The following is a 21065-nucleotide window of genomic DNA, read 5'->3' as shown; positions in this document are numbered from 1 at the left end:
TCTTGCACATAATGTCTCCACTTTCTTAAGTAGTATGCCACTGCATACATCGCTATTTCATGTGTAGCCCATTTCCTTTCTATTGGATCCAATTTCTTTGACTCATAGCATATTGGATGGCCATCTTGCATGAGCACTCCTCCAATGGCATAGCTTGAAGCATCCGTAGGGACCTCAAAAGGTCTTTAAAAATCCGCCATCCTCAACACTGGGGCCCGAATGTGCTGCTCGAAGGCTTGTTGCTCCCGCTCTATCTGTTGAAAAGTAATTGAATTGGCAGTCAAATCTGTTAATGGAGCCATGATTTTGCTATACCCTTGCATAAATCTGTGAAAAGACTGTAAAGCCCAGAAACTCTCTAACTTGACCAACCTTGCAAGGAGCCTCCCAATTCTTCACTAGTTGCACTTTCTTTGGGTCGATGGCAATGCCATTTTCTTCGACTAAGTACCCCAGAAATTCAATCTCTTATACTACAAACTCACACCTTTCAGGCTTGACATATAATTGATTGGCCCGGAGTCAGGAGAAGACCTTCTCCAAGTATTCCAAGTGCTCTTCCAAGGTTTTGCTATAAATCAGAACATCATCAATGTATATGACTAAAAGTCATCCAAATAATCAATGAACAATTTGTCCATGAGCTCACAACAGGTGATTGGTGCATTAGTGAGCCCTTTTGGCATGACTAGCCACTCATAACTACCATATCGGCTTTGGAAAGTTGTCTTCTCTTCATCACCTTCTGCTATCCTGATTTCGTGGTACCCTGACCTCAAGTCGATTCTACTGAAATAGCGTGCCCCTTGTAAACGATCCAATAATTCATCTACTATTGGCACAGGGTACCTATTTCTCACTGTTGATTTATTGAGAGCCTTGTAATCCGAGCATAGTCTGAAAGACCCATCCTTTTTCTTGACAAAAAGCACTGGATCACCATAGGGCGATCTATTGGGTCGGATGTGCCCAGATGCTTCCATTTCTCCTAGTTGTCTCTTTAGCTCCATCAGTTCTGTAGTCGTCATCCTGTAGCCCGGCCTAGCTAGGAGTTGAACTCCTGACAAGAGATCAATCCTATGATCTACACTACACTCCTGCGAGAAGACAACCGGTCATGCATGACATCTTAAACTTGTTCAAGTCCTCTTGCACCTTCTCATCTCCTATGGTCCAGATGATCTGTTGAATCACTGGCTCTTCTTCAATAAGCCGCATCATATAGAGCCGTAGCTGGCCCCTATGTTTCAACTCTTTCTCCAGTTGCTTGGCCGTTATTTCTATGGGACATTGGACCTCCGTTTGTTCTTCATGTTTTTCTTGAGTTGTCTCCATTGCTTCAACCTGGTCCTTCACCGGCTCTATTTCTAGTAAGCTCTTAGCTTGTTCCTCATGTTTCTGATCCTTTACTAGCCCCTTTGAAACCCATACTTGTGTCGCACTATCTTTTAGAAGACTCCTTGTGTCGCCTATCTTCGTGACCACCAGCCTAGGATCCACTAGATTTCCTGCCCCGGTGATGTCTTGTGGTCCTTGCATCTTGTGCGAAATTACAATACCCACACCACTACATGTGGGGTTTGTAAGTAGATCTTATGATTTCTCATACCCACTATTTGAACAAGATGGTTGTCTATCCAATCCATGCCTAATATGCCTTCAAAATCATCCATCGGAACCACTTTGAAATTCAAGCTTGCTTGCTATTGCCGAATCTAAACCAGTACATCTTTTGCCAATTCACAATATCTGTATTTTCCATATACAAATGACACCTCCAATCCTTCTTCCCTCATAGGCCTCACACCTACTCGAGCGGGTACTTGAGGTGATAGGAAATTGTGATGCACCTATGTCCACCATCATCACTTGTGGTTGATTTCCCACCTTAGCTTGAACGAACATAGTGCAAATACTCAGACTGAAAAGTCAGCTTGGTAGGTGAGAGTTTTGCCCCTACAACACCCACCTTAGCCTTTGCTTCCCACTCCTTGCCTTCACCTTCTATCTCTGTAATTTGCACTGTTGACTTAGGCCCCTCGGTCTCTGCTTGCGCATAAGCAAATCCAAATCCACTTGTCAAGGCTATTCCCTCCCTCAGATAATCTCACGTGAAGTGAGATCTCCCACATGTATTGCAAGACAATGGGTCTCCTCTACCTTGACCAAATCTATTTCCCCTTCCGTAACCTTCTCTTTTTGTGTAGTTCCCTCAGCCCAATCCTGGGTTAAAAGTTCTAGAGCTAGCAGAACTATTCCCTGGAGTTGACTCCGACCAAGACTTTCATTGTACTCTAGTCTGAAGGGTTGTCTGTTATTCCATCTACTACTTCTATGTGCATTACTTTGAAATGATTCTTGGCTCTGTCTGTTTTCCCCATGTTAAGTTTGTAGGAGTGGTGTTACCCCCTTGGGAGGTGCCACGCCCTGCCTCTCCTTGTCTTCCTTCAAAATCTGTTAGCCTCTCGATCATGGTCATACCCTCCATTACACTTCATGGCTCTTATTTTTGTGTTTCCCTTTGAGGCTAGGATTGTGTCTTCTGTGATAATCCCCATGATTGTCGGTCTTAGCTTGAGAGCCTTTCCCAAAGCTTTAGGTAGCATGGTAGCCAACAGGTCCTTCATCATCTACTGCATGGCATCCATTGGGTCGAGCTCGCACCGAGGCTCCTCTCCATCATGCAATGTTGCATCTAACTCATTTTCATGTTCGGTTGCATATCCTTCATCTAAATTCCAATTGAGGTCTACTTGCCAGTAGGTCCTTCATCATCTCCTGCATTGTATCCATTGGGTCGGGCTTACGCCACCGAGGCACCTCTCCATCATCCAATGTTCCATCTAACTCATTTTCATGTTCGGTTGCATATCCTTCATTTAAATTCCAATTGAGGTCTACTTGCCCCGATTCCAAGGGCCACCGAGATCTCATCCCGGTCATCCCAAATTCCACATTTGTTCTTGTTGCATCCACCCATGTTGATGAACCACAACGAGCTTTCCTTCTTGATCACCCCCATGCCCGTTGAAGGTCTAGTCTTCACGTGAGGAGGGCTCTGGTACCAAGTTTGACGCACTAGAAGTGCAGAGAGTACCTTTCCCAACTTTGTGGTGGTCACCCATAGTTGAAACCGTGATCCCCTGCAGTTTAACTACCACCTTTGCTTGTAAGAAGGCACTTTGCTAGAAAAGAGAATAGAAAGCAAGAGAGCTTCGAAAGTGATAGAGAGTACTTGTATTATATTGGCGCTCTCAAAGCTCTCTTGCTTTCCATTCTCTTTTCTAGCAAAGTGACTTCTTGCAAGCAAAGGTGGTGGTTTGATTACAGGAGATCACGATGTCAACCGTGCGTGACGAATGCAGAATTGGGAAAAGTACTCTCCGCACTCCTAGTGCATCACACTTGGTATCAGAGCTCTTCTCACACGAAGGCTAGACCTTCGACACGGGCGTGGAAGCGATTAGGAAGGAAAGCTAGTTGTGGTTCATCAACATGCGAGGACGCAACAAGAACAAAGGTGGAATTCCAGATGACCGGGATGAGATCTCAGTGGCCCTTGGAAACGGGGCAAGTAGACCTCAACTAGAGGTAGATGAAGGATATGCAACTAAACATGAAAATGAGTTAGATGCAGCATTGCATGATGGAGAGGTGCCTCAGCATGAGCCCGACCCAATGGAGAGGTGCCTCAGTGCGAGTCCGACCCAATGGATGCCAAGTAGGAGATGATGAAGAACCTACTGGCTACCATGCTACCCAAAGCTTTGGGAAACGCTCAAGCTAAGACCGACAATAATGGGGATCATCACAGAAGACACAGAAAGAAAGAAAAGAAGGATTGGATGACTCCTCATCGGATGAAATGGGAAAGTATAAACCTCAGGCACGAGAAAAGTATAAAGAAGAAAGGGACTTTGTGAGTCTAAACAGATGGATTTGTGAAGTGAATGGGTACATGAGATTGCTAAAAGTCTCAAGCAAACGGACAGAATTAGTAGCGGCCCAACTATTGGACGGTGATGCTTCAAAGTAGCTGACGTATGAATTAGAACAGTACGGCAGGAAACTATCATGGGATGAGTTACAAAGGAACATGAAAGATTACTTTGTACCAAAGAATGACCCATTCAAAGTCAGAGATGAATGGAGAAATCTAAGGCAAAATGCTGCAAGAATGAGGGACTATGAGCGTGGCACCTTCCGAGAAGTTAACACCACTCCTACAAACTCAACATGGGAAAAACAGACAGAGTCAAGGATCATTTCAAAGTAATGCACATAGAAGCAGTGGATGGAATAACAAGCAACCCCTCAGACTAGATTACAACGAGGGAACTCGATCCCAATCAACTCCAACAAATAGTTCTGCTAGCTCTAGAAAAATTTACTCAAGAGTCGGCCGAGGGAACTACACAAACAGAGGAGATTACGCAGAGGGAAATAGATTCGGTCAAGGTAGAGGAGGCCCATTGTCTTGCAATAATACATATGGGAGATCTCACTTCGCGGTGAGATTGTCCGAGGGGGGGAACAACCTCAACAAGAGGATCTAGATTTGCTTATCCACAAGCAGAGACAGAGGGGCCTAAGTCAACACTGCAAATTACAAAATAGAAGATAAAGGCAAGGAGTGGGAAGCAAAGGCCAAGGGTATTGTAGGGGAAAAAACCCTCACCTACCGTGTCAAATTTCATTCCAAGCATTTGCAACATGTTCGTTCAAGCTAAGGTGGGAAATCAACCACAAGTGATGATAGTGAATACAGTAAACACACAATTTTCTAACACCTCAAGTACCCGCTCGACCAAGTGTGAAGCCTACGAGGACAGAAGGATTGGAGGTGTCATTTGTACAAGGAAAATACAAATATTGTGAATTGGCAAAAGATGTACTGGTTCAAATTCGGCAATGGCAAGCAAGCTTGAATTTCATAGTGGTTCCATGGATGATTTTGAAGGCATATTGGGCGTGGATTGGATAGACAACCATCTTGTTCAAATAATGGGTATAAGAAAGAATAAGATCTACTTACAAACCCCACATGCAGCGGTGTGGGTATTGTAATTTCACACAAGATGCAAGGACCACAAGACATCACCGGGGCAGGAAATCTAGTGGATCCTAGGCTGGTGGTCACGAAGATAGGCGACACAAGGAGTAGTCTAAAAGATAGTGCGACACAAGTATGGGTTCCAAAGGGGCCAGTAAAGGATCAGAAACATGAGGAACAAGCTAAGAGCTTACTAGAAATAGAGCCGGTGAAGGACCAGGTTGAAGCAATGGAGACAACTCAAGAAAAACATGAAGAACAAACGGAGGTCCAATGTCCCATAGAAATAACGGCCAAGCAACTGGAGAAAGAGTTGAAACATAGGGGCCAGCTACGGCTCTATATGATGCGGCTTATTGAAGAAGAGCCAGTGATTCAACAGATCATCTGGACCATAAGAGATGAGAAGGTGCAAGAGTTCTTGAACAAGTTCCAGGATGTCATGCCTAACCGGTTGCCTCCTCGCAGAAGTGTAGTCTAGATCATAGGATTGATCTCTTGTCAAGAGTTCAACCCCTAGCTAGGTTGGCCTACAGGCTAACGGGTACGGAATTGATGGAGCTAAAGAGACAACTAGGAGAAATGGAAGCATCCGGGCACATCCAACCCAATAGATCGCCCTATGGTGATCCTGTGCTTTCTGTCAAGAAGAAGGATGGGTCTTTGAAACTATGCTTGGATTACAAGGCTCTCAATAAATCAACAGTGAGAAATAGGTACCCTATGCCAATAGTAGATGAATTATTGGATCGGTTACAAGGGGCACGCTATTTCAGTAGAATCGAATTGAGGTCGGGGTACCACCAAACCAGCATAGCAGAAGGTGATGAAGAGAAGACGGCTTTCCGAAGCCGGTAGGGAAGCTAGTTATGCCAAAAGGGCTCACTAATGCACCAGCTACCTTTTGTGAGCTCATGGACACATTGTTCATTGATTATTTGGATAACTTTGTAATCATATACATTGATGATGTTCTGATTTATAGCAAAACCCTAGAAGAGCACTTGAAACACAAGGAGAAAGTTTTCTTCCGACTCCAGGCCAATCAATTGTATGATGATTCAAGCCCCGGTGTTGAAGATGGCAGGATTTTCTAGACCTTTTAAGGTCCATACGGATGCTTCAAGCTATGCCATTGGAGGGGTGCTCATGCAAGATGGCCATCCAGTATACTATGAGTCAAAGAAATTGGAACCAACAAAAAGGAGATGCCCTATTACATGAAAAAGAGATGTATGCAGTGGTATACTACTTAAGAAAGTGAAGACATTATGTGCAAGACAAACCAACAAAGGTGTATACAGATAACATCCCCCTAAAATATTTCCAAGCTCAGTCCAAGACATCTCCCAAGCAAGCCAGATGGCAAGATTTCCTAGCCAAGTTTAACATAGAAATTTTCCATAAGCCAAGCTCCTCCAACAAGATGCCTGATGCTCTAAGCACACAAGCGGAGTTACAAGCCATCACTATGGCAGAAAGCAAGTTTGGTACTCAAGTGCGGGAGAAAATTGATGAAAATGTGGAAGCACAACAGCTTCTGAAGGACATACAAGCAAGAAATACCCCATGGGGAATGTATGAAATAAGGAATGGTCTCATCTATTATCAAGGAGCCCTATATGTTCCCAAGAATGATGATCTCCGAAAACAGGTGCTCTAGGAATGTCATGACAGCCCTATAGGTGGTCACTCTGGTCAAGTGAGGACATCGGACCACCTTGAAAGATTTTTCTATTGGCCTAGAATGTGCGAAGACGTTACACAGTATGTACGTACCTGCCCTACTTGTCAAATGGTGAAAGCACAGCGAATGGATAAGGCATTTGACTTCTAATCAAGGAATTCTGGGTTCGTGTCCCACCCAGTAGATTGGTCATCTGTTGGTAAAGAAGCCATGGATACAAGTGTGTCTTGCCGAATAAGGAGGAGGTGGAAGAGGTTAGTCACGAACCATGAACTGCAATGTCACCCTCAAGGACTGGTAGGGCAGTGGAAGGGTTGGAAGTGAGCTACCAGCTGCAAACACAACTTGCAAAAGACCAAGAGGAGCCGCTAGCAGTCAGGGAGGAGCCACCAGTTCTCAAGGATGAGCCGCCAGCAGTTAGGGAGGAGCCGCCAGCAGTCAAGGATGAGCGGCCAGCAATCAAGGAGGAGCGGCCAGCAATCAAACACATGGCAGACTGTTGGTCAGAGTTGTCGGGTTGTGGAAAATAGCCGCCAGTGGACTAGCTGAGCCGCCAGGTTACAAAGAACAGCCACCAACAGTAGGGAGGAGCCGCAAGTAGCAAAGAACAACTGCCAGCAGTTTTGGCTGAGCTACGAGCAGCAAAGAAACAGCCACCACCACCAGCATGGAGGAGCCGCCAACAATCTAGCTGAGCCACCAGCAACAAAGAAGAGCTACCAACAGCAAGGACGAGCCGCCAACTGACTGGGAGGTGGAGGCAGCAGCAACAACTGTGAACGCACGCTGGAAAACAGCAAACGCAAGAGGGAGCAGCCGCCACTTAGGATGTTGATGCAATGGAAGAAAAAGAGAAGTGGATGCCGAACCCGCCACCGATCTTTACCTTCACTGAAGTGGAGGATCTTTCCTATTGTTTGAGCAAATCTAGCTTTGATACCATGTCAAAAGATGACGTACCAGCGAGATAGTAGGGTTTGCGGGCAGGAACGCATGGTGAGCTCGGTAAACACTGAGAAGAGGAGAGAAGAGAGAAGAAACTCTAATGAATGAAATGATGAAGATCTGAATGATGGAGTGAATGTGATACAAGAGAACAAGGGTGCCATAGCACAAGGAAGATGATGAAGACAACCACAAACCACGAACTGCAATGTCCTCTTGAAGGGGTTTGAGGGTAATGGAGAGGCTAGAGAGAAGAGGTGACAAACTGAATGAATCAGCTGTGGAAAATGAGTGACAGAGGCAGCTTATAAATAGACAAGAGATTGTCTAGGATGGCACCCGGAAGGAGGGCGTAAGCTCTCTAGGGTGGCACCACACTGTGGGCGCCCAGCCCCTTTTTGGGGCTGTCCGCTGTGAAACCCTAAATACAAAATGCAAAACCCTAAACACAAAACGTAGAATGCAAACTGCATGTGAAGGGTTTCTCAACAGCCACATAACTACCACCATGTACCTGTCGCCACTCAACCTCGCAACTTACCATCAAAGCTGGAAAACGCTACACATGCACAGAAACAAAAAGGTACCTTTTTCTTTTTTCAGATTGTATGCAACCAGGTGCTTGATTCCATGTTTATTGGGAAGGTCATCGACAACCACGCATAAAAAAGATGATATACTTGCTCTCTGCTCACAATCTGTGAGTATAAGGGGCAAACGCATGAGAAAGCTTGTATAGACATTCTAGGCAAGCTCAGAAAGCCAAGGAAGCCCAAAGGCCCAAATTCATGTTGGCAGACAAAACCAAACTAAGAAACCACAAACAAATTATAAGTATATAACAAGAAAATAGCTTCTTGTACTTAAAAGCTACAGATTTTACAGATTCCAAAGCCAAATGTTTGAATTAAAACTTTCACCTATACAAACTAACCTCAGAACATAGAACCTGGAAGCTCAAAGAAGAATGAAGCTGCATGGTATTTGAACTACACACTTGTCAATGCCAATATCATAGATTTGGTTTATTCCCACAATGTATCCATTCCCACATAGAAGTGCTAGCAAGCCACGCAATGCCTTTGGTAAAAGCCCCCAATCAATAAGATGTGAATTATCAATCAATGCCCTGACAACCACAGCCCTGCAACATAAGAAAGTTATCAATCAGTGTTGTATCCAAGTTATGCATCCTATTTAAGATTAGAAATAACAATGATGTTAGCCAACTTGGCATGTTTACATTGTTCCAATTATCGTCCCCCTGATTGTGTGAGGGCGTAAAAATCTCCAAAATGCATCTTGGAACAGAGATATCTTCTCAAGCAAAGTTTGAGAACTTGAACTTGAAGCACCACCCTGCATTGCACAAAATTGTCAGCCTTCGTTTTCTTTTCAATTTAACATGAACCTTGGAATTTCTAGGAACACACTTTGAGGGCTATTTGGACCCTTCATATCTAGTTTATGGATATTTAACACTACACACAGCATGCTTTCACAAGTCTTTTATAAAACAAGCCAGTAATATATTAAGGTTCATATGACTGATGTTCATTGTAATCAGCACTACATGCTCGTGTACAAAAATAACATATTGATCAGCTATCTTCATCAGAAAACAGATCAAAACTTTTTTCCTCCAAGCCTGACGGTCTTTAAAAAAATATACAGAATTGCTCAAGAGAAGGAAAAAAGAAACACAAGAGCCTTGATTCTGACTGGCTAAAGACAGTGAGAAGGGAATCATACAAGAGGGTCTAACAGGCTACAACAAATACATAGATATTTTCATCATAGAGGTGGGCTGCACGTTAATGGGCATGGATGAAAGGTCAAGTCCAAATTATCTACATAAAGGAAAATAATATGCTTAAGATCTCTCATATTGTTTCTGAACATACTCTCATATTCTTTTCTCCTATTTGTATGTTTGAGGTTTACTGTCTTTGTGGTGATTGTTGTTACCATGGAGTCCATCACAAGGTACACATAGGGCTTTTGTTATAGGCTCAGTGGACATACTCCTCCGAAAACAGTTTCCTGAGGCCATTCTTCATGGATGTGAAATCTTGCATCTTCAATCTCCATTCCGCCAGCTAATCAAGGAGTATCAGTTTATGCTAGTGATTCCATCACAAATCCTTATCAAAGCCCTAGGCAAAATAAATTATTTTGAACTGTGGTGAATGCAATCATGCACCCAGCCCACTTCTGTAAGGCAGATTTAGTTTTTGGCATTGCCTCCAAAGGCCCAATTTTGGGGCTTGTTTAGGAGACTTTAATATGGTAAGAGATGCCCAGTTCCTGCCCAGGAGCACTCGCAATACCCTTCATGCTTGTTATAACTAGGATCTCCCAGAATTCAGCATCTTAACAAATCTTTGGATTCTTGACAGCATCATGCAAGACTTAGAAAGTCATGGCAGAGCTACACACACTTTAGTCTACGTTTGATTTCCTGGCTCCTGTTAAGCAACAAAGGCTTAATTAACAATAATCAAGCTTTTTGTGTACATTAAACATCCCCCAAACTCAAACATTTCTTGGGTCCTATTAAGCAACAAAGGGTTAATTACCAATGATCACCCTTTTTCAGTGTCTTGGGTCCTATTAAGCAACAAAGGGTTAGTTAAACATGCCCAAAACTCTAATTAAATTAAAGTGTCTAGGAGCCACCTGAGAGTGTCCAAGCACCACTTGAGACATTTGGTTAGCTCATGTCTCTATAAATAGGGGATCTGTCCAGCCACCTCGTATCCCACACAATTGCTGTCATCGCCTAGCTCTTGTGCCTTCTCCACCTACTGCGATTGCTCCACCTGCTGCCACTGCATCATTGAACTGCTGGTTTGAGTCTTTCCTCCACTCAGCCCTCTCCTTGAGAGACTATGGTTCGAGTCTTTCTTTCGGCATCAGAGATCCTTGCATTTTCTCCTCCAATTGGCTGCCCAACAGTCGCCTTGATAGTAGCCATCTTCCCAGGGAGATTTCAGCAACTTCTTCCTCATCACCAGCTCCAAAGAACTGTGTTTTGCTCCCTCTACTGCTTTCATTCCACTGCATCATCTGGGATATACCATTATCTTCTCCTCCATCCCACCCTTTACAGGTTTGACACAATAGTGCTTTGGCTTCTCCAAAGGTGGAAGCATGGATCACTGGTTGCTCTGTGACAAGAAACGATCAGTCCATCGGAAACTGTCATCATCAACCTTTGGCAATAGACATTATCCTAGATTGACTCTAAGTATCCTATGCTCAAGGCAATAAAACACCTACAACATGCGCTAAGCCCTTGTGAGCAAAAGAAGAACCTAAGATCTCACAAGGCCATAAGTCCTCCTGGAAACCATTGCAATGAGCTACGGAGGATTCTGTCAGAGTGCAGCGAATGCGGAAGTGCATGACCAAACTAAAAGAAAGAAGAGAACACAGAAAGGAGAGAAATAGAAACATATAATAGAATGCTGAAGACTGCAGAGAATGAATGCTGAATAATAAAGGCAGATATGTGCACGGGATGTGCAAGTATAACCAGACAGAGATCTCTCTCAATCTACATGAAAACAAACAAATTGTGACCGGAGTGCAGGCCTGCTGAAATAGGCTAAAAATAATAAGACAAAATGATCAGGCAGGCCAGTCTAAGATGGCCAACTGCTGCATAAATAGGTTGACTGAAAATAAAATAATGAAATAATGAAAAACTAGCGTGAAAAATGCAGCCTGCCACGTGGGAGCTCTATCCACCCTATCCAACCTACCCAACCTACCTAGAATCTTGCCCAAACGGCTGGCAACTGCAAAACTACTGCCTAACCTCCTCCTAAACATAGTGTGATTGTAGTAATCTACCCTGTATTGGAGCTATATATAGCTCACCCTACCATGTTGAAATGTAGAGAGAGAAGATATGTAGAAACACGAGAGAGAGACAGAGAGAGAAGAGACACACCATGTACACTCCCAAAGACTATTTCATATTGATCACAATCTACATATATATAGGTGAGACCTAGTCTAGATAGGTGCGCTATATATAGCTCCAACACCCTGTATGTTATCTCCCATCCTAAAATTTCTGCGACGCTTTCACGTCGGGTTCACCAAAGGATGTCGAAGGGTTTCGAAAGCAATGTCGCAACTTCAGAAGTCCTTGATAAATTTCAGGCTAGAAGATCAGGCAAGAGAATGAAGTCAAATCTGTATGATTGCAATTGAAGAGTGTGAAGCAAGAAGTTCCGCACTATTTCATGTTCACCATTAAGTAAGAATGCCATAGCTGATGGGATGAAGTCTCTAATAAAAAAACCTGATCATAATTGAGTGTATTTGACTCTGTTGGGTCATTGGCAGCAATTGTACCAACAGGATTGCCACAATAAGTGACAATTGCAGCTCTCAGAAAATCCCAAGCTTCCTCTTCAAGTGATGTTCCTGTGTTTAGGTTCCTAGACTTGCCATTTACATGTGGACACGCAATAAGCCTAAGGGATCTCGAACGCTGATGAAGAACGGCCTAAGGAAGTGCCTTGTCAAACAAATCTACAAGATTATCCTAAGTCTTTCAATACTCCACATCAATGGACCCATTCAATATCTTCTCACAAATATAGTGATATTGGGCCTCTATGTGCTTCTTTTTAGCACGAAATATGGGATTCTATGCCAAGGCTACACAACTCTTGTTGTCTATAGTAGCCCCTGTTAATGAACAAACAAGCTCTTCAAATAATCTCCAAAGCTAAATGGTCTTAGGAGTGGTAGAACAAATCGTTCAAAACTCAACCTTTGTAGATAAAAGGGCAACTATAGGTTGCTTCTTGCTGCTCCAAGAATCGCACCTGTGCCTAGAAGAAAGCAATAACTTGTAATCGATCATATATAATCAACATCACAAACCAAGTCTAAATTTGTCCAGCCTCATAAGGCCAAAGCAAAACCACCTACTAGATAAAATAGGCCTACATTGAGGGTCTCTACAAGAACCTCAATATCCATAAGGCAACTTGCCAATGAACCTTCTTAGCTTCACGCATGAAACTTATAAGCAAACCGACAAAAAGCACAAATCCAAGATCGGAAAAATTTTTTGCAAGAAAGGGAGGCACTCCCCTTATTCAAAAGCCAAATCAATGGCCCAATTAACTACCTATAGCAGGAAGCATCCATACCTATAGCAGGAAGCATCCATAAAAGGTAAATCTATATGAGTCACAGCCTTCCAATTCGAATCCGTGGAGAAATGGTCCGGACACTCCTGCATCTGAAAGGTGATCAAGATCTCTTGCACACACTACTGTTGGGAGAGAAAGATCACCCTCTTAGTCGGCCATACCTCATGATGTAGAGAGAAATGAAGAAGCCCCATATCTATAAAAGTCGCCATTCAAGAACAAAACTTGGCATGCAACTTGTAAACCAGCCATCTCCTATGGTTAGCAAGAGCAAGGACTGTCCGAATGATGGCCATACGAGTTCTTGGGGCGAAGGTATCAAGGAAGTAAACACCAAGCCACTATGCAAAGCCTTTGGCAGCCAACTCTGCCTTGTGCCTGTGGAGAGTGCCATCACTAAGATACTTCATCTTAGAGGCCACTTGACTCCAATCACCTTTCGATGAGCAAGCCAGGGCACAAGATACCAAGTGTCATTCCACTCAATTGACTCCAACTCCTACTCCATGACCTTCTACCAATGATCAAGCTATAAAGCCTCCTTTACCGATGTCAGCTTCCTATCTTGCATGGCATGGGTCATCAAACCATAGTTAGTGCAAATAAGCTAAGTGTAGTGAGCTAAAAATGCATCACATGTTGATTAGCCACACTAAATAGCCCTTAATTAATTAAATTACCAAACATTCATTAAAAAGAAATGTGTTCCTAGAGAGTGTCTATGTCCCATAAGACAAACCCTAATTTGAGAGAACCCAACCATCTATGAATAGATAGGCTGCCCCCTACTCAGCCTTAATCTCATTTTTGCAACTTGGTGCCTTAACTCAAGCCACACTCCTTTCATAGAGGATGTCTCAATTCGAGCTGCTGTCCACAATTTCCTATCATTAAGTGCCTACTATCCGGCCTTCTACTCCTGTTCGTGATTGTTCTCAGCCTCTCCTGCTTGCTGTCCAGCCTGGCGACTACTATCTATACCTTGACCAGCTGCCACCTGCTCCCATTTGGACAGTTAATTGTATTTGTAGCTGTACAACAAACTATTGTCTACATTTTGCTGTTTCTGGAGCCGCTCAATCTTGCCACGTCATAAAATTTCTGCCTTCAACTGTTCCGCATCATTGCCCAACTGCCAAATCATCAATATCTATTGTGTTTGCTGATTTTCTGCATGGACTGCCTCTCTAACACTGTTCAGGCCTTCATAGAGCTGCATTTGCTGCTACAAGACACCTTCAGAGGCTGCCTACTGAGTTTCGGGATCCATTAGAGTACAACATACTCTTCTGCTTATACTCTCTACCCCGATCCTAGAGACACATGAGGTTCAAGGGTCAATATTTCACCTAGCTTAGTGTGTTTGCTACATTGGGCATTGTACTTATCCATTATTCATATTTTTTTCATCTTTTGTGATCATTGTCTTTGTGTTACCCTAACCCTAACTGTGTTTCTTTATCAATCTATATGTTTGTCACACAATTGTGTTTGCATTCTATAGTCGAGCATTTCTTTGCATGCAATCAAAGCTAGGTACTTGTTGAAAAAACCTAGTGTTGGCCCAGGCATGACGTAATTGTGTAATTAATTAATAGAGAATGAAAGATAATGAATTAATTAATTGATGCACAATAACTCAATCACAAAATGAGAGGCAATGTATTAAATGAGTGAGAGAGAATACGACACCCAATGCAATCACAATGAATAATACCACACTTATGTGCAAATGATGCACAAAGTGTCTTTTTATAGTAAAATAAAACCCTAACAGCTTAGCCATCATAGGAAACCCTAAATGAAACCCTAACAATAGAGTCATTTAGTGCCTCAGATACTAGGGGCAACAACTGCATTTAATCATAGTTTAAATGCCTAGGGAGCCTAGATCACGGATCAAAGGGCATAAACACGTAGCCCATGAGATGGCCTATAAAGTACCCCGTCTATGAAATGGACGGACCAATCTAGGAACAATGACAAAATCCTAGAAAATGAAAGAAAATATAAGGTCATGGTTGCACAAGTTCATCTAAGTGGATATAGCAACCTATGATAGTACAAAGCACGATAGATCATGAAACTTCTTTAATGATACGTAAGACAACTCTATATCTCCAGTAGCTGGCATCCACTTACAAACATAGTGGTAATGAACAACTGTTGGGATGTAAAGGTCCTTTATTCACCTCCGTGTATTTTACACGTGTATTATGTTGTACATGTGAATGCACCCTTAGGGGCCCTAAGTATAAATACATTTTATTCTTTGTGAACCAACACATTGTTGGTACACCCAAATCAGCTTATACTCTCTCTAACTTTCACTCTCAGTCACCTGCTCACTTTTGTTGAGAAATAGACAAATGATGTATGCTCCAAGAGGAGCTGTCCTGAATCCCATATGCACAGTGAGGAGAGTGGAACAACTCAAAGCCTATAAAGCATTGTACTTGACTATGAAATGAATACAATATCATGATGCTTTGTACTTTCAGTTAAGTGTCTGTCATTGTAAATTCTACACAAGATTGTGTTTATGAGTCCAAGCTAATCTATCTTGGAACCTAATTCACTTGTGTAATAGTTTATGTCTACTTGTCCATGTCATTATGAACTTGGTCTTCATCTTTGATCCACCATAGCTTGTGTCATGTCCTAGATCCGCATCATTTAACATGGTATCAGAGCCCAGTTGGGCATGGCACAGCTCATACTCTGAATCTCTAGTCTCCCTTCACCTCTGGTAATCTCTAACCAGCCCACATTCAGCTCATACCTTCAGTTTCAACTTCAAATCTCAGTTGGACCTTGTGGCAGCCATAGCCAGACTGCACCTACCCACCTTGGAGCACTTGGATCTCTCTCTACGGGCCGTATCTTCAAGTGAATCCTTCTGGAAGTATGTTCCCTTGCTCCAAGCACTTCAGCCTATCACATCCGACAGCAACATTAGCATCCACAGCAGGCAGCATTGCGCGATTTCCAGAAACGGCGCAGTCTGAAACTGCGTGACGGTTCGTACAGCTGCACGCACAACACGCAGCGCAATCGACGCAGCAACCATAGGGCTTTTGTAGCCCATGACATAAGCTTCATGGCCATGTAAAAATTTCTGAGAATGATCAAGTGTGTAATGCACACAGACCAACAATAAAAGGGCTATGGCTTATATAAAGATGGGTGTCACTGATGACATTTTGACAGACATTTAGGGTTTAGACATTGGTCATGCAATATGGGAGAAGTTGAAAACTACCTATGAGATCACCACACCTGTTAATCAGGTGCATTTAATGCGCAAGTTGGTGAATATGCGGCTCGATGAGTCCAAGCCTGCAGCTGAGCACTTAAGTGCATTTACTGACATTTTAAATCAGCTCAAGGATGCAAGTTTGGATTTTGATGATAAGTTGAGGGCGATCGTTTTGATCATGACATTGCCTGACTCTTGGCAGACTTTGGTTGTTTCTCTCAGCAATAACCCCAATCTCACATATGATGGTGCGAGGGGTTCGATCTTGAATGAAGAAATTAGACGTAGGTCTAGTGGAGAAGGCAGCAACTCAGCTTATAATGTTAGAGGCAGGGCTGAAAAGAAAAATGCAAATGCTGGACAGAGAAGCAGGAGCAAGAGCAAAGGAAAAGAAAAGAGTGATGTTACATGCTATCAGTGTGGTCGGAAGGGCCACAAGAAACCTGATTGCAGGTATTACAAGAAGGAACAAGAAAGAAAGAAGAATGCAGGAGACAAAAAGAAGAAAGAGGAAAAGACAGATGCATCTGAGGGAGGTAAAGGCAAGGAAAAGGCCAATGTGGCCTCCAGTGTTGTTATAGAGGAGCTCTCAGATGCAGAGGCTAATGTATTATGTGCAGTGGATTATGATGCCCTTGTATGTCACATGCAGGATATGCAGATTACCAAGGCTGATGTGATTGATGCACTTTTGTCAGTTGATAATGGTGTCACTCAGACTTGGATTGTAGACTCTGGTGCCTCTTTCCATGTGACTCCATGCTTGGAGTGCTTTGCTACTTTTGATACAGGCTGTTATGGCAAGGTTTACCTTGGAAATAATCATGCTTGCAGCATTGATGGGATTGGCACCATACACTTGTCTTTGGATAATGGGCAAGAACTTGTGTTGAAAGATGTCAGATATGTGCCTGGCATCAAGAAGAGTTTACTATCTCTTGGACAGCTTGACTTGCATGGTTACACCACACTGTTTGATGGTGGTTTGTGGAAATTAAAAAGGGGTTCCATGCTGATTGCTAAAGGAACCAAGAAGGGCACTTTGTATTGTCTGCACTGTAAAGCTTTGAATGGCAAGTTTCTTGCAGTTGCTGAAATTGGCTGTCATTTGGAGTTATGGCATAAGAGATTAGGCCATATGAGCCAGAAAGGACTTGATGTTCTTACCTCTTTGAAGAGGGTTGATGGAAAAGGCTCTAAACTTGATTTTTGTAATGACTGTCAGTTTGGAAAGCAAATGAAAAATTCCTTTTACTCTGGTGTCTCCCGTAATTCAAATGTCTTGGACTTAGTGCATTCTGATGTATGTAGCATGCCTTTGAAATCGTTGGGTGGTGGTGCATACTTTGCCTCTTTTATTGATGATTGTTCCAGGAAGATTTGGGTTTATTTGTTGAAAAAGAAAAGTGAAGTGTTTGCTGTTTTTAAAACTTTTCATGCATTCATGACCACTCAGACAAGTAGAAAGTTGAAATGCTTGAGAACTGATAATGGGGGTGAGTTCACGTCTAATGAATTTAAGTCCTTTTGTGACTTGCATGGGATCAAGAGGGAGCTTACAGCCCCTTATAGCCCTTCTTCAAATGGTGTGGCTGAAAGATACAATAGGACTCTATGTGAGAGAGTGTGGTGCATGATGTCCACTGCTAATCTCCCTCATGAATTTTGGGGAGAGGCACTTAAAACCGCGGTTCACATTTGCAACCGCTCTCCAAACAAGTCCCTAAATAATGGCATTCCTGAGGAGGTTTGGTCTAGCAAACCGGCCTCATATGACCATTTACGAATATTTGGCTGTGATGCTTTTGTGCATGTTAGAAATGAGCTGAGGAATAAACTTGACCCGAAATCCACCAAAGGCATTTTCATGGGCTATGGTGATGAGGGCGAATTTGGCTATAGAGTGTGGCTACCTCAGTCCAAGAAAATTGTTCGCAGCCGTAATGTTGTGTTTAATGAGGCAAAGTTGCTGAAAAGTACTTTAGCCTCTGATGAAGACATGAAAAAGGTCAATTTTCAGAATTCGCAGCCACCTATTACTTCAAATGATGAGCCTCATGGTGCTGTACCACAGGCTGAAACTAATGATCAGCCGGTTATCTTTGAGCCAGATGATGATGGACAGCAAATAGAAGCACAGGGAGGTCATGGACAGCAAGATAGACTTGCTGATTATGAAAATGCAGGTGCTGGAAATGAAAATGAAGGTGCTGTACAGCATGAACAGTATGCTGAAGATGGCTTACAGCAGCCAATAAATGCTGAAAATAACATGCCTCCAGATGTAAATCCGATTCCTGAGAATGTAAATCATTGGGTACGCAGGTCTACATGCCTAAGAAGGCAGCCACATAGGTATGACCCCTCTTTGCATTATGTGATGCTTACTGATGAGGGTGAGCCTCTGACATATAAAGAGGCTAAGTCATGCAAACTCAGCAATAAGTGGGAGCTAGCTATGCAGGAAGAGATTAAATCTTTGTATGCTAATGATACTTGGGATCTTGTGTCGTTGCCCAAAGGAAGAAAGCCTCTTCCAAACAAATGGGTTTACTAAGTAAAGACAGTTGATGGGAAACCCAAGTACAAGGCAAGATTGGTTGCCAAAGGGTATGCACACAAGGAAGGGATTGACTTCCAGGAGGTCTTCTCACCTGTCGTGAAGATGACCACACTACGTGTGCTTTTTGCTCTCACTGCTGTATTGGATTTAGAGCTGTACCAAATGAATGTGAAAACAGCTTTTCTGCATGGTGACATTGATGAGGAGATCTATATGAAACAGCCCGAGGGTTTTGTAGTTCCTGGAAAAGAGCAGTTGGTGTGTAAACTAAAACGCAACTTATATGGGCTGAAACAAGCACCACGCCAGTGGTACAAAAAGTTTGACACTTTTATGCTCTCTCATGGGTTTACACGCAGCCATGCAGATCATTGTTTGTCTATGAAAAAGGATACAGATGGTAGCCCTATCATACTTGTTTTATATGTGGATGATAAGTTGCTAGCTGGGAAGAGAAAGACTAGCTTGGATGCCCTCAAAGATCAGCTGAAATCAGCTTTTTCCATGAAAGATTTAGGGAATGCAGAGCATATATTGGGCATGAGGATTCGTAGGGATAGAACGCAGAAATTGCTGTTCTTATCTCAAGAAAAGTACATTGAAAAGGTACTGGACAGATTTAACATGGCTGAAGCTAAGCCTCTCGGAGTACCCTTACCTCCATACCTTAAGCTTAGTAAAGCCAACAGCCCAAAAGATGACATGGAAGCCAATGCTATGAAGGGAGTCCCTTATGCATCAGCTTGTGGCTCTCTTATGTATGCTATGGTGGCTACTCGTCCAGACATTGCTCATGCAGTGGGAGTTGTCAGCAGGTTTATGTCAAATCCTGACAAACCACATTGGGAGGCTGTCAAGAGTATTCTTAGATATCTGAAGGGTACACAAAGAAAGTGTATTTGCTATGGGCAGGGTGCACTTATTCTGCAGGGTTATTGTGATGCAGACATGGCAGGTGACTTAGACACTCGGAGGTCCACTAGCGGGTATGTCTTTACAGTTGCTGGAGGGGCCGTCTCTTGGTGCTCCAGGTTGCAGAACATTGTAGCACTGAGTACTACTGAAGCTGAATACATATCAGCTACTGAAGCTTCTAAGGAAGCTATATGGTTGAGCAGACTCGCAGAGGATCTCGACATGTCTATGAGAACTCCAGTGTTGGTATGTGATAGCCAGAGTGCTGTGTATCTGGCTAAAATTCCATGTATCATTCACGCACAAAGCATATTGATGTGCGATATCACTTTATCAGACAGATTCTGGAGGATGGTCTAATCACATTGACCAAGATCAAAACACAGGACAACCCTGCAGATGTTCTCACTAAAAGTCTAGGCAAGGCTCAGCATGAGCATTGCATACGACTAGTGGGAGTTGGTTAAAGGTTCACTCCGAACCTTTAAGTGGGAGGTTGTTGGGATGTAAAGGTCCTTTATTCACCTCCGTGTATTTTACACGTGTATTATGTTGTACACCCTTACGGGCCCTAAGTATAAATACATTTTATTCTTTGTGTACCAACACATTGTTGGTACACCCAAATCAGCTCGTACTCTCTCTGACTTTCACTCTCACTCAACTGCTCACTTCCTCTGCTGCAAATCTTCACGCCTCAGATACTAGGGGCAACAACTGCATTTAATCATAGTTTAAATGCCTAGGGAGCCTAGATCACGGATCAAAGGGCATAAACACGTAGCCCATGAGATAGCCTATAAAGTACCCCGTCTATGAAATGGACGGACCAATCTAGGAACAATGACAAAATCCTAGAAAATGAAAGAAAATATAAGGTCATGGTTGCACAAGTTCATCAAAGTGGATATAGCAACCTATGACAGTACAAAGCATGATAGATCATGAAACTTCTTTAATGATACGTAAGACAACTCTATATATCTAGTAGCTGGCATCCACTCACAAACATAGTGGTAATGAACAACTATATGCTTTATGCAAGCATGGAACACTAAGTTCCGTGCAATGGCCAAAGCACTTTGGCTATCAGTGCAAATAAGTGTCAAAGCTGCCTTGTGCACATAAAGATCTGCACGTAACTTGCAAAGCCAAACACACTCCACTATGGCTGTGAACATTGCTTTGTACTCAGCTTCACAAGAGATATACCCAAGAGAAAGCAGTTGCCCCCATGAGAGACACAAGAATTTGAACATCCAGCCCAATCACTATGAGAATATCCATGCAAAGAGAGTGAAGAATCAACCTTCTAGAAAAGGCTAAGATCCTAGGTGCCTTTAAGATACCAAAAGATACACTTCACTGCCTGCCAATGAAGTACAAAAGGGCTATGCATAATTTACTCAACAAGAGATAGCAAATTGAAGATTGGTTGTCATGTGACATAGATAAATCAAGCA

At 42.9% G+C, this 21065-nt stretch overlaps 1 protein-coding gene across 2 annotated transcripts in view; it reads right to left on the bottom strand.

Moving 5' to 3' along the window:
• The window catches only part of LOC148020795 (homogentisate prenyltransferase), a 130229-nt gene that overhangs the window by 59200 nt on the left and 49964 nt on the right, over positions 1–21065 (bottom strand). Inside the window, exons 2-4 of one of the 2 annotated variants that reach the window (XM_087698606.1) lie at positions 10365–10855; positions 8929–9044; positions 8683–8829 (exon numbers count right to left, since the gene is read on the bottom strand). In XM_087698606.1, the coding sequence (XP_087554732.1) occupies positions 8683–8829; positions 8929–9044; positions 10365–10394 (293 nt within the window). In that variant the 5' untranslated portion in view covers positions 10395–10855. The remainder of the gene's footprint in view (positions 1–8682; positions 8830–8928; positions 9045–10364; positions 10856–21065) is intronic. The other variant, XM_087698605.1, reaches the window with a different exon arrangement.

This window comes from Lygodium microphyllum, chromosome 18 (assembly GCF_053477565.2).
Source record: "Lygodium microphyllum isolate KBCC chromosome 18, Lygodium_microphyllum_v1.1.10, whole genome shotgun sequence".
NCBI classification, from domain to species: Eukaryota; Viridiplantae; Streptophyta; class Polypodiopsida; order Schizaeales; family Lygodiaceae; genus Lygodium; species Lygodium microphyllum.
This window is presented reverse-complemented; position numbering and strand designations above follow the sequence as displayed.